The 12,880-nt window shown below is 62.4% G+C and overlaps 1 protein-coding gene across 4 annotated transcripts in view; it reads right to left on the bottom strand.

Annotated features, from left to right (window-relative positions):
• SBNO2 (strawberry notch homolog 2) overlaps positions 1-12,880 on the bottom strand; it is a 69,122-nt gene that overhangs the window by 39,506 nt on the left and 16,736 nt on the right. For 3 of the 4 annotated variants that reach the window (XM_023192729.2, XM_023192734.2, XM_023192731.3), the window contains exons 2-4: positions 9,208-9,426; positions 3,836-3,909; positions 1,996-2,107 (exon numbers count right to left, since the gene is read on the bottom strand). In XM_023192729.2, coding sequence (XP_023048497.1) covers positions 1,996-2,107; positions 3,836-3,909; positions 9,208-9,300 — 279 coding nt within the window. In that variant the 5' untranslated portion in view covers positions 9,301-9,426. Of the gene's footprint in view, positions 1-1,995; positions 2,108-3,835; positions 3,910-9,207; positions 9,427-10,114; positions 10,223-12,880 lie in introns of those variants that run through there. The other variant, XM_023192730.2, reaches the window with a different exon arrangement.

Here is a 12,880-nt window from a genome sequence, read left to right as displayed (position 1 = left end):
GAGAGGGAGACAGAGACAGAGAGGGAGACAGAGACAGAGAGGGAGACAGAGACAGAGAGGGAGACAGAGACAGAGAGGGAGACAGAGACAGAGAGGGAGACAGAGGCAGAGAGGGAGACAGAGGCAGAGGGAGCGAGGTGGAGAGAGAGGCAGAGACAGAGAGGGAGACAGGCAGAGAGAGACTAAGAGAGGGGGAGAGAGAGACTAGGAGCAAGGGGGAGAGGGAGAGGGACAGACAGAGAAGAGCGAGACAGAAGGAAGACAGAGAAAGAGGCAGATAAGGGGTGAAAGAGAAGAAGGGGGAGGGGCAAGGACAGGCTGAGCAGGGGCTGGTAGGAGGGCAGTGGCAGTGAGGAAGGGGCCGCCGCCATCAGACACACCCCGGGCTCCTCCCCTGTGTCCTCTGAAGGATGCGGCATGGACGCCGGTCCTGGACGGGCGCCTCCCCTGCCTCGGTTTCCTCCTGTGTCCGGCTGGCATGGGGCAGCAGCTCGCCACGCCTTGGCCAGGACCAGATCACACGGGGGTCCAGGGCTACTTCGGGTGAGGACAGAGCTCCCGTGTGCACCCTGCTGACCTCAGCTCCCAGATGAGCAGGGGCGCCCCCCGCCGACCACAGCGGGTAGGCCAATTTCCAGGCCACACACTGGGGGCTACAGGACAGCAGTCCACCCTCTCCCCGTCCCAGAGCCCATGAGTCGGAGGTCAAGGTGTCTGAAGGCCTCGCTCCCTCCCCCGGCTCTGACCTGCCTCTTCCACCCCTGGGGATCCAGGTGACCCTGACCTGTGGCCACCCCGCCCCAGCCTGCCTCCGGTGTCGCACCAGCTCCCGTCTCTCCTGTCTCAGACTCCTCAGACACACAGGACAAGGGTCCTCTGCGTGTCCCAGCACAAGGACCCGTGTGCTGGATTTCAGGGCTACCTCGTCTCATCTTGATCCTTACCCAATGACATCCAAAAAGACCCTACTTCCGAGGAAAGTCCCCTCACAGACTCCAGGGTGGGGGCGGACGTGAGACCCAGTCGCCCCAGCACAGACCCAGGGTCCGGCTCACTTTGCCCCGCTCTGCTACGGCCCTGAGTGGGGAGAAGTGGGCCCAGGGTCCACCCGGCGAGCTGTTTGCAGGGCCTGGGTCTGGGTGAGCCCTGGGACCTGAACTGGCTCCATCCTGCTGCAGCCGCACCTGACCGCTTCTCTCCGGATCTGGCCGGCTTGTGCCCATCCCCCCACGAGCTCTGAGGCCCAGGCAGATCTCACATGCCCATTACACAGGGGGAAGCGGAGGCTGCGGGGAGGTGAGCACCACGTGACCCTCGCTCCCCAGCAGGCCCTGGGCGTGGTCCGGGCCAGCAGCAGCCCCTGGCCCCGGGTCCCACACGAGAGGCTGCGGTATCTGAACCGTCCCAGGGAAGCCGATCTCTGTGGCACTGGGTGCTCCAGAGCTGCCGTGAGGAAGGCGGGGCACTGGGAACCCCCTGGGGGAGGCTGTGAGGATGGGGGTGGGGTCCGCCTGATGCCACAGTGGGAGACTGGGAGCCCCCAGTGACCCTGGAGAGAATGAGGTTGAAGGTTCTCTTCCTTTGGTGTGTGAGTTCTGTTTTCAGGTGGCTGTTATGGGGGACCAGCGTGCAGAGGGTCTGGACCCGCCCCGAGGGAGGGCCATGGGGGGCGGTGCGACGGCTGCCAAGGTCTCTCCCAGCACCGCCGTCCCCACACCTCCCTCTGTGACATTGCCCAGATGCTCACAGGGACCCCAAAGGCCAGGTGGGGCTCACTGCTGACACAAAGGGACAAGCACTGGCTCTTCCCCAAAACCAAGCCACATCTCCGGGCTCCCACTGCCCCACCTAAACCCTGTGGCTAGGGGGCGAAGCCGAGATCGCTGAGTCCCAGGCGGATGTGAGCGCGAGAGGTCAGAGGTCGCAGGGCAGCTGGAGAGGCGGCTCAGATTCCAGCCTGCCCCCCACAGCGCAGAGAGCTCCTGGGGCACCTACCTGAGCAAAGTCGCAGGTCTTTGGTGGCAAGCTGGAGGCGGTGGCCACGGGGGCATAGCTGGTGTCTGGGCAGGGCTGGCTGCCGAGGAAGGAGGCGGAGCTCATGAACGGGCTGGAGGGAGAAAGGGGAGGGAGACGGGGGAGGTGAGAGTGGGCGTGGGGGTGCTGGACCCACTCCCTCAGTAACACAACTGCTCCCCCGTGGCCGCAGCCAGAGGCCCCTCGAGGCCCCGCTGGAGTGTGCCCAGGCCCGGCAGGACCCACGGCTCCGCTGCACACACGGAGGGGCCTCCAGGGGTCTGGTGGTCAAGCCTGGAGCTGCCCTCCCACCCCCACTGGACACAGCCCGGCCTAGCTCCTCAGGAACGGCTCTCTGGTGGGCGGGGGTGTGTCCAGGGCCACCATCCCACCCTCCCCGCTCCATCAGCAGGACTCATTCTAAGGGTTCATTCTGGCGTTTCAGAACCCCCACCTGGCCGTCCCTCCCCCACACACAGGCCCCTTGGCCCACACCTCACTCCTGCCACGAAGGAGGACAGCGCCACGGGCAGAAACCCAGGATTGCCGTCCTCCCAGGAAGGCCCAGGTAGGGGCCCCCGCCCTCTGTCACCCTGAGGATGGCAGAGGACACAGCAAGGAGAGGGTCCTGGGGACCCCCCACCCAAGGGCACCTCTCTCCAGACTCCAGGAGTAAAATGCGGCTGGCTGGCCGGGCGCGGTGGCTCAAGCCTGTAATCCCAGCACTTTGGGAGGCCGAGACGGGTGGATCACGAGGTCAGGAGATCGAGACCATCCTGGTCTACATGGTGAAACCCTGTCTCTACTAAAAATACAAAAAACTAGCCGGGCGAGATGGCGGGCACCTGTAGTCCCAGCTACTTGGGAGGATGAGGCAGGAGAATGGCGTGAACCTGGGAGGCGGAGCTTGTAGTGAGCCGAGATCGCGCCACTGCACTCCAGCCTGGGCGACAGAGCGAGACTCCGTCTCAAAACAAAAAAAAAAATGCAGCTGGCTGGGAGCACTGGGCACTGCTGAAGGGAGTCTTCTTTGCCCTTCTCCACTCCAGCCCTCGTGGCTCCTGCGCTCGGGAGGCGGGTGGCTGCCGTCCCCAGGGCCTCTTTCCCACCCGCCAGGCTCCCCCGGGCTCTCCCTCCAGAGGCTTCTCTCCAGCAGGGCTGGCAGCAGGCCCAGGTCTCTGCCTAGTGGGGAGCCAGAGGTCTTGGGTCTGAGTGGCCTATGCAGAGCTGCCCCCGGGGCAGGGACCGCCTGGGGGCCACTCTCCTCCTGCACAGAAAGGTTTGCAAACACCAACAGGAAAGAAGCATCCACTCCATTCCCGGGCCACACACAGCTGCTCCACCGTCTCCTGGAGTCTCCCAAGGCTCTGGCTATACCTGCTCCCAAGTCCTTTGCACAGCCTGGGAGCCTGCTCGCCTGGCCAACTCCTACCTCCCCTGCAAAACCCAGCCCAGCTGTTGCCCTGTGGGAAAAGTGCCCTTCTGGCTCCCTTCACTCCACAAAACCTCTCACCCCTTCCCACCCTGGTGTCACCTCCACAGGAGGCCCCCCGCGCCCCCAGCCCACACGTCCCCGCCCTCTACCAAGCTGGGCTCTCGAGGAGACGGAAGCCATGGATCACAATACAGCGTTCAACAAACAGTGGTCTCAGCCCAGACCTGGCCCATGGGGTGGAGCCTTCCAGGACCACGTGGACACCACCCCCCAACCCCTCAACAGGACTTTGAGCCCTCGCGCCCTGCACCCAGAACTCCGTTTGTAACTGTGACTTCAGAAGTGAGCAGGCCTGGGGGGGCTGAGCGGGGAGGACCTCGTACTCACCGGCTGTCACTGGAGAAGGCAGGGTATGGCGGCAGTGAGAAGGTGTTCCAGTAGGGGCAGTGCAGCATGGCGCTCTGGAAGAGACGGCAGGCATCAGTGAGTGGGAAGCAGAGGGACCGGCGGTGCAGCCTCGCTGAGCCCTCCGGGCAGGGTGAGAGCCCGACGGGGTAGGGAGGCCCTGCAGTCAGGGTCCCGTCCTGCCCCTGCAGAATCTCCTGGGGAGTCATTTAACCGCCCCGTGCCTCAGTTTCCCCACCTGCACCAGACCCCGCCCAAGGCTTGTGGTGTGGTCTGAAGGCGCTGAACCACCCGCCTGAAGGGCTCGCTCTACCACCAGGCCCGCAGCCCGGGAGTCTGCATCTCACACAAGACGTGGCGGTGCTGCTAGCCCCAGGACCCTGCTTGGAAGCCCCATTCTAGGAGGTGGAGGATTGGACTGTTCACATGACGGAGACATGCACCTGCCGCCTGCAGTGCAGGGTGGGCACAGGGGGCTCCTCGGGCAGGGCCTGGGGCAGGCGAGGGCCTCACACCAGCTCCAGGTCCCTCGGACGTGCTGGTGTGACCGGGAAGCTCAGGCTGCTGCGCGGGACGGGGCCCTGACTTCTTAGAACTTGCATGGGTTGGGGTGCCGGGAGCCTGTTTTGGGCAATGGTGACCAGAGGCCTGGAGGCTCAGCCACAGGTCAGTGGAGGCGTAAGTGGCTCCAGGTTGGCCGAATCTCTGGTGGGTCTGACTCCAGGCCAGGCTTACCCAACACCCTCGCCAGGAGCTGATGTCCACCCCATGGTTCTCTGGGAAAAGCTCACTGTGCCTGCCCTTGGGAACGAGAGTGGCGTGGGGCACACAGCAGGCCCCAAAACCCGAGAATGGGGAGCACATGAGGCGGCAGCAGGCCCAGGGGCGGCAGCCAGCCTGGGGTCAGCACCTGCGGCTTTGGGGGCAGGGCTGTGGACACCTTGTGCCCTGCAGAATGGGCACCCCTCAGCAGGGCCCCCACCTGCACAGGGCCAACCCCACCTGCAGCAGAGAGACCCTGCCATCACAGACGCCCCGTGGTCAGGACGGAGACGCCACCGGCCGGGGGTATCATCCTGCTTATCCCAGCAGGACCATGGGCCATGGTGGCTTCCAGAGTGGGCGGGGGGTGGGGGGTTCGCCTGCTGCCCCAAGTCCCCCAGTGACCTCTCCCAGGCCCACGCGAGCCCTGCTCCTCCCTGAGGCCCTGATGCAATTCCCTGGGGCTTGGCCACCTCTGGCCTCTCATTCACCTCACGCTGTCCGGGAACCAGCCCTGATGGCCAGGGGCCGCTTTCTGTACCCTCAGGTGCTGGGTGGGGGATTCCAGGACCCCCGAGAGCCTGAAATAGGCAAAGCACTCGGGGTGACCGCTGTCGCGCTCCTCCAGCTTTTGCATAAAATAAATTTATCAGCGAAAACCCACAGCGCCTCCTCTGCACAGAGGCCGGCAGCCTGGGCATCCTGAGCTCCTGCATAAGTGAGAAGGTCCCGAGGAGGCGGCTTGCAGGAAGCAGGGCCACCGGCCACGGGGGCTCCAGAGCCCAGGTCTCCTGATCCTTCCCCTCCTCCTGCCCTTTTGGGGAGAGAGAAAGCCAGCCCCGGAGAGAAACAGGAACTTTCCAAGGCCACAGGGCACATCCGGAACATTCTGGAACAGGACTCTGACTGCAGACCAACCCAGCCTCCTAAGATGAGCTGGAGTCCCTGTCTCAGGCACACACGGTGCCTTGGGCCAGGCTGGGCATGGCCACAGCCAGGGAACTGCAGCTGCAGGAGTAGGACGGGGGGCTGTGGGGTCCCAGGGTGGGAGGACCCAGGGGTCCTCGGCTCACCCAACATGCTCCACCTGTGCCCAGGCCAGGCTAGGAGCTGGAATGGGGGGTAAGTCATGACTGCCTCTATCCCAACCTCCTCCCACAGCCCGTGGCTTTGCTGAGAGCTGCCAATCACAGATATCCTAGTCCCACCCCACAGCGGTGCCATGGGCATGGCAGGCCAATCAGAGCCTTCCCTGGGACGTTCTCTGGCAGCCAGAGGGTGCGGCTTCACCTTTAGAGGACAGTCCCTAGCACATAATTGGTCCAGAGGTGGTCACCTGACCCTGGCCAGCCAATCAGAGCCTGCCTGGGGATTTTCTTTCCTTTCCTTATTTTGAGATGGAGTCTCACTCTGTCACCCAGGCTGAAGTGCAGTGGCACAATCACAACTCACTGCAACCTCTGCCTCCTGGGTTCAAGAGATTCTCCTATCTCAGCCTCCTGAGTAGCTGGGATTACAGGTGCCAGCCACCACATCCAGCTAATTTTTGTATTTTTAGTAGAGATGGGATTTCACCATGTTGGCCAGGCCAGTCTCGAACTCCTGACCCCAAGCAATCTGCCCACCTCGGCCTCCCAGAGTGTGGGATTTCAGGCGTGAGCCATTGCGCTAGCTGGTGTATTTTTATTTCTAATTTAATACTCTGGCACTGGAAGAGGCTGGGCCGTGTGTGTGTGAACTCAGTGGACCCTGCCCAGCGGTGTCCACGCTGTATCCAAATGTGATGGAACCTGGAACAAGGAGGGCGGGATGAGCCTCACACGCGGGTTGGGGGGCAAAGCCGGTTGCGCGCATGGGTGTGCCCTGGCCTGAGCCCTGTGGCTGCTGTCCAGTGCCCCCGCCAGGGTCGAGCTCTGCCACAGGCCCCAACTGTCACTGCTAACACCTTCCCACTCCCCCTCGGATCCTCGAAGACGGCTCCTCCGTCTCCACATCCCATAATTCGCTTAATTATTTCCCCACTGTGGAGCCTCTGGGGAGATTCCAGTTTCCTGCAGCTATAAATAGTGCCGCTCTGTCTTCCCCTCCCTCCTGGATCAGTCCCTGGGGTGTGTTTCTGAGATAGAATTCCTGGGTTGGAACAAGCACCTGGCGGGTTTCGGGGGATGGAGCTGTTCCGGCCGGGATGTGGCTTGGCCAAGCCCCTTTATGGTGGCCAAGGAGGCTGACCGACGGCCAGTACTCGAGCTCCACTGGGGCAGCTGTGGGGATCCAGCCTCAACCCCAAGGGGCTCAAGAACTAGTGAGGGGGACAGGAAGGGTCTGGGCCACAAAAGGGACCTTGCTACAAGAGGGGTACCCTGGCCCCAGCTCGGAGCCCCCTCTGGACGGTCAGAACATGGCAGGAGGCTGCCCAGAGCCATCTGAGGATGGACTGCCGAGGGGTGTCTGTGATGTTCGCCCCACAGGCCAACCTGGGCGTTGGGCTAGGGAGTGCCCAGGAGACCCTGGAGTCCCGGAGCAGATCCTGCTGTTTGACAGGAGAGGGCAGCCCCTCTGTATCCAGGTAGAAAATCCCCAGGCAGGGCCGGGTGCAGTGGCTCACGCCTGTAATTTCAGCATTTTGGGAGGCCAAGGTGGGCGGATCAACTGAGCTCAGGAGTTTGAGAACAGCCTGGCTAACATGGCAAAACCCCATCTCCGCAAGAAAATTTTAAAAATTAGCCTGGCATGGTGGCGCATACCTGTGGTCCCAGCTACTCAGAAGGCTGAGGGAGGAGAATCACTTGAGCCCGGGAGACAGAGGCTGCAGTGAGCCGAGATCGCACCACTACACTCCAGCCTGGGCGACAGAGCGAGATCCTGTCTTAAAAATGATAAAACTGGCTGGGCGCGGTGGCTCAAGCCTATAATCCCAGCACTTTGGGAGGTCGAGACGGGCGGATCACGAGGTCAGGAGATCGAGACCATCCTGGCTAACACGGTGAAACCCCCGTCTCTACTAAAAAATACAAAAAAACTAGCTGGGCGAGGTGGCGGGTGCCTGTAGTCCCAGCTACTCAGGAGGCTGAGGCAGGAGAAGGGCGTAAACCTGGGAGGTGGAGTTTGCAGTGAACTGAGATCTGGCCGCTGCACTCCAGCCTGGGCGACAGAGCGAGACTCCATCTCAAAAAACAAAAAAAAACATAAAACTAAAAAAATATATATATACACACACACACACGTGTGTGTATACATATGTGTATCTGCGTTTATATATGTGTGTATATATGTATATATACACACACACGTGTATATGTATTTTTAATTTATTTTATTATTTATTTACTTATTTTTTTGAAACGGAGTCTTGCTCTGTCGCCCAGGCTGGAGTGCAGTGGCACGATCTCGGCTCACTGCAAGCTCCGCCTCCCGGGTTTACGCCATTCTCCTGCCTCAGCCTCCCGAGTAGCTGGGACTACAGGCACCCGCCATCTCGCCCGGCTAGTTTTTTGTATTTTTTAGTAGAGACGGGGTTTCACAGTGTAGACCAGGATGGTCTCGATCTCCTGACCTCGTAATCCACCCGTCTCGGCCTCCCAAAGTGCTGGGATTACAGGCTTGAGCCACCGCGCCCGGCCGTATTTTTAATTTAAAAGAAGAAAAAAGGGTTTTTTTTTGAGCCAGAGTTTCGCTCTGTCACTCAAGCTGGAGTACAGTGGTGCAATCTCTGTTCACTACAATCTCTGTTCACTCTGCCTCCCAGGTTCAAGCGATTCTCCTGCCTCAGCCTCCCCAAGTAGCTGGGATTACAGACACCTGCCACCACACCAGGCTAATTTTTTGTATTTTTAGTAGAGATGGGGTTTCACCGTGTTGGCCAGGCTGGTCTCAAACTCCTGACCTGAAGTGATCTGGCCCCCTCAGTCTCCCAAAGTGCTGGGATTACAGGCATGAGCCACTTCGCCCGGCCTACTTTTTATATTTTTGAGATGGAGTCTCACTCTTGTCGCTCAGGCTAGAGTTCAGTGGCGCAGTCTCCACTCACTGCAGCCTCTGCCTCTTAGATTTAAGCGATTCTCCTGCCTCAGCCTCCCGAGTAGCTAGGATTACAGGCGTCTGGCACCACACCTGGCTAAGTTTGGTATTTTTAGTAGAAGCAAGGTTTCGCTATGTTGGCCAGGCTGGTCTCGAACTCGGGACCTCAGGTGATCTGCCCACCTCCACCTCCCAAAGTGCTGGGATTACAAGCATGAGCCACCGTGCTTGGCCAGAAATACACTGTTTAAGTAATTCCCTCACTGACAGGTTCCTACAAGTGAAGTCGAGCCCCCGACTATAGCTGACGGCAAAGGAACTGGAAGCTCTGCAGGAGACAGAATCGCCTCAAATACGCTTCCTGAAAAGCTGGGGCCATGAGTAGCCTCCCCATGGGGGACCCTCTCCAGGGCCCACGGGGGCGGGTGGAGCACGGCTCTGGGCCAGGAAGGTCAGGTGGAGGTCACGCCGTGTCCTCTGGGGCAGCGTTCCGCACGACACGACCCTGGGCACTCAGAGAGGGGCAAGCGCCTGTTAACCCTGTCGGGTGGGCCGGGGCTGGGGGAGGGGCTCACCTGCAGGGGCGGCGGGCTGTACAGGAGGCTGCCTGCCGACGGGGGTTCATGCTGCGGGTAATCCCTGTCCATGGCGGGCCCCACTGCAAGCATCGGGCGGCAGGCGGGGTGGGGTCCTCGGCCGGGCGGCAGGCAGCAGGACTCCGGGACCCGGGGCCGCTGGGGTGTCTATCTGGGCTTCTCGCTCCGTGGTGGCGGCGGCGGCGGCGGTATCATGATCTGCAGAGAGAGACGTGGACGTCCTGAGAGTCCGTGGAGAGTAGTGCTCCCCTGGCCTCCTCTCCCTCGGGCATGACCTGCCCCAGCCTGGGCTGCAGCTCCTGCTACCCCCTGGGCCAGAACCAAAAGGTGCTCCTTCCCCTCCCCACTCATCCCCACCCCACACCACAGCGCCACCCAACCCCTCTGTGCTGTCCACAGGGCCTTTCCCGCCCTCCTCGGCCCCCAGCCCCAACTACACCGATTAAGGTGGGCCCGACAGGGCTGCCCAGGTCACAGGGCAGCCATAGGACCAGGCACCCCAGCCGTGCGCAGTGGAGCTGCGGGCTGACTCTCCCACACCTGGCTTTGCAACCAGCCGGTCTGAGACTGCGGAGGGAGAGTCCAACCCGGGCCTGGCACCTCTGAACCAGGGGCGCCCAGGCGGCGCTGGACCCAGCCCTGTCGCTCAGAGGCAGCAGGGCTCTACAGGGGGTCTCCCGAGGAGAGGGGTCAGGGGCCACGTAGAGCTGGAAAAGCGTCCAGACCTCGTTTCGGGCTCATTACACACCAGTGTCCCCACTGAGAACATCACTGAGCTACAGAGCCGAGCCCCACACCGCCAGACGCCAGGGACAGCTCCCACGTGCCCCACGGCCTCTGGCACACGGCCAGACGCCCGCCAGGCTGAGCCCCCACCAGGCCCTACCCGGTGAGTGCAGGGACCAAGGATGGCCTGTGGTGGCAGGGAAAGCTCTGCAGGCGTCCGCCCAGCGTGCTCACTGCCGAGGGCGGCAGGAAGGGGAGGCGGCGGCCACTCCCGGCCAAGCCCTGGAGTGAAGAAATCTCTGGGACTTCCAGTAATTGCCGTACAGCCACACGCAGGCACTTGTGCAATCCCGTGGGGGAGAGGTACGCCTCTGCCCGGCGCTCCAGAGACAGTGGCGGGGGAGCAGGGGCTGGGCGGGTGGTCGGGACTCCTGTCCCAGAGACCAGATGGAGGTGGTCAGGCACAGTGGGGCCACCCTGCCAGGTCGTCCTGACCGTCTGCGGCCTCTGCCTGCTCCCTGTGGTCAGGACGCCACAACCCACTGCCACCAGAGCTGGGACCCTTGGCGGCCCTTCCAGCTGCCTGCAGGGACATGCGACACCCTTGCCAGAACTGCCTGTTAGGGGAAGGGACAGGCCCGCTGGGATCTGGGGTCTTGGCCAATCCTTGTCAAAGCTTCTGGGTCAGGCAGGCAGGATCAAAGCCTGGCTCCACCTTCTGAGTAGAACAACCTCAGACACCCAAACTCCTCCATGCCTCGGTATGTTCCTCTGGAAGACAGGTTATCCGGGTAGAGCCCAGGACCCCTCCCTGGCCCCGTGGGCTGGTGGCCACCAACAGCTCCGCTGGGCCCCAGGCAGCTGCCGACGCCAGGGTCCCCGCTCAGGGGCATGCCAGTGCTAGTGGGTGGCCCATCCCCTGCCCTGGGGCTCAGCAGCCCCTCCCCTACGGGGACTCCCCTCAGCTCCTGTCAGCACCCCTTCCCGCTGCAGGGTCCATCTCACGGCAGCCACAACCCCAGACCTACGCTGACCCTTTCCACACTGAGAACGCTCCTCAGCTCTGAGGCCACAAGGCCCTGAGCTGATGGACAGCGGGGCCCAGGGCCCACGGCGGACAAGCTTGGGGAGGAGGTACCTTGGGCAGCTCTGGGTCGACCCCATGACCATCCTTGGGGTACACCATAGCTGAGGGACCCCTCCAGCAGCAGGGGCCCTGAGCCCGCCTGTGTCAGAGTCCCCCGGGGCACCACGATGCTCCTGGCAGCTCCACCCTCCCTGCGGTCTCTGAGCCCCCCACCTCTGCGGACGCCCCTTCCAGGCGGCAACCCCAGGAGGCTCAGGGGACCGGGTTCTTCAAGGGGAGGGTTTCACACATGGCACGTGACCTGGAGTCCATGCCTTGGGGACCTGGCAGGGTGTGGAGACCTGGACCGGGAGGGGATGGGGGAGGAGAGCAACACGGACAACAGGCACAACCAACCAAGAGTCAGGGCCCAGAACCAGGAGGCAGAGCCGGAACCTGACGTGGCTGCCTGGCAGTCTGGGATTCCTCAAGAGGCTAACGCCAGAGTCACCACACCACCCCGCAATTCCACACCACACAGAAACGTGCCCATGCACACCCACGGCAGCACCACTCACAACAGCGGTCGGCAGAAGCAGCCCAGTGTCCACGGATGGGCGAGTGGACCAGCATGTGGCGTGGCCCATCCACGTGCCGGAACACGACCCAGCCGTGAACAGCAGTGAGGTCCTGCTCCAGGCCACAGCGTGGACACACCTTGAGGACGTCACGCTCTGTGAGACACGCCAGGCACAGATGGCCACACAGCGTGTGACCCCACTACTATGAACTGCCCAAGACAGGCCCATCCGGAGACAGAAGGGGATGCGTGGGTGCCGGGCTGGGTGACCTGGCCTGGGGCCCACCCCCACGTCCTCCCACAACCCAACACCTCAGGCTGTGCCCACTCCTGAGAACACCCGCCATCTGCAACCCCTCAGGACCCACATCTGCCTTTCCACGCACTGCCGGACCCCATCGCCTCCCACCCTGTCCTCGGCCGTATCTCACAACCCCCGCCACCCCGACCCCTAGGCTCTCCCGCAGCCGTCAGCCCCCAGCCCTGCCTGCAGGCTCCGCCCTGTCCAGGGCCCACGCCCCCAAGGGCGGCTCCCAGCCCCGTGGTCCTGAGCCCTCCAGACCCTTCCCCCATTGACTCCACCACCGTTTCTTGCAGCAGCTGTGACCACGCCACGTCCCTGGGGCATCCAGCTGCCCCATCCCCAGGATAAGCCCCAGGGGGCACTGGGCAGGGTCTTGGGGCCTGAGAGCACCGCAATGCTGCCTCTGCCATGCAGCCCCGGTGACACAGCCCACCCTGAGCCTCAGAGCCGCAGGCCAGCCAAATGCCCAGCAGGCACCAGAGCTGTGCCCCCGTCTGGTTTTACTTTTAGGCGTGAGTCCCGTGACTGGAGGGATGCGCGGTGGGGGGGGTCACACGGTTCCCACACCGGGGAGGACCCGCACTTTCCACGCTGACTTCCGGAGGGAGATGTGGCTTCCTCCTGAAATCAGGTCTTCCCCGGAGTCGTTGTAAAAGAGAAAGATGAAGGCGCTGGTGCCCCAGGCAGGACAACAGCTGGGAAGGCAGAATCTCAGACAGAACCAAGATCCGGGAGAATCTGAGGAACTGGGTAACTGCCTCCTGCCCCTCTCTCCCGAGTCCGGGTAACTGCGGCCGCCTCCTGCTCCTCTCTCCTGAGCCTGCCAAGGTCCCCGTCTTCCCAGCTGGATGTCCCAGGGTCTCACTCCACACTGCAGCAACAACTCAGCCTCCTGATGTTCTGAACCGGCCACTGCCTGGACCCTCCGCCTGGAGGTCCCTGAGCACCTGTCTTTTTTTTTTTTTTTTTTTTTTTT

This window comes from Piliocolobus tephrosceles, chromosome 21 (assembly GCF_002776525.5).
Source record: "Piliocolobus tephrosceles isolate RC106 chromosome 21, ASM277652v3, whole genome shotgun sequence".
In the NCBI taxonomy this organism is placed as follows: Eukaryota; Metazoa; Chordata; class Mammalia; order Primates; family Cercopithecidae; genus Piliocolobus; species Piliocolobus tephrosceles.
This window is presented reverse-complemented; position numbering and strand designations above follow the sequence as displayed.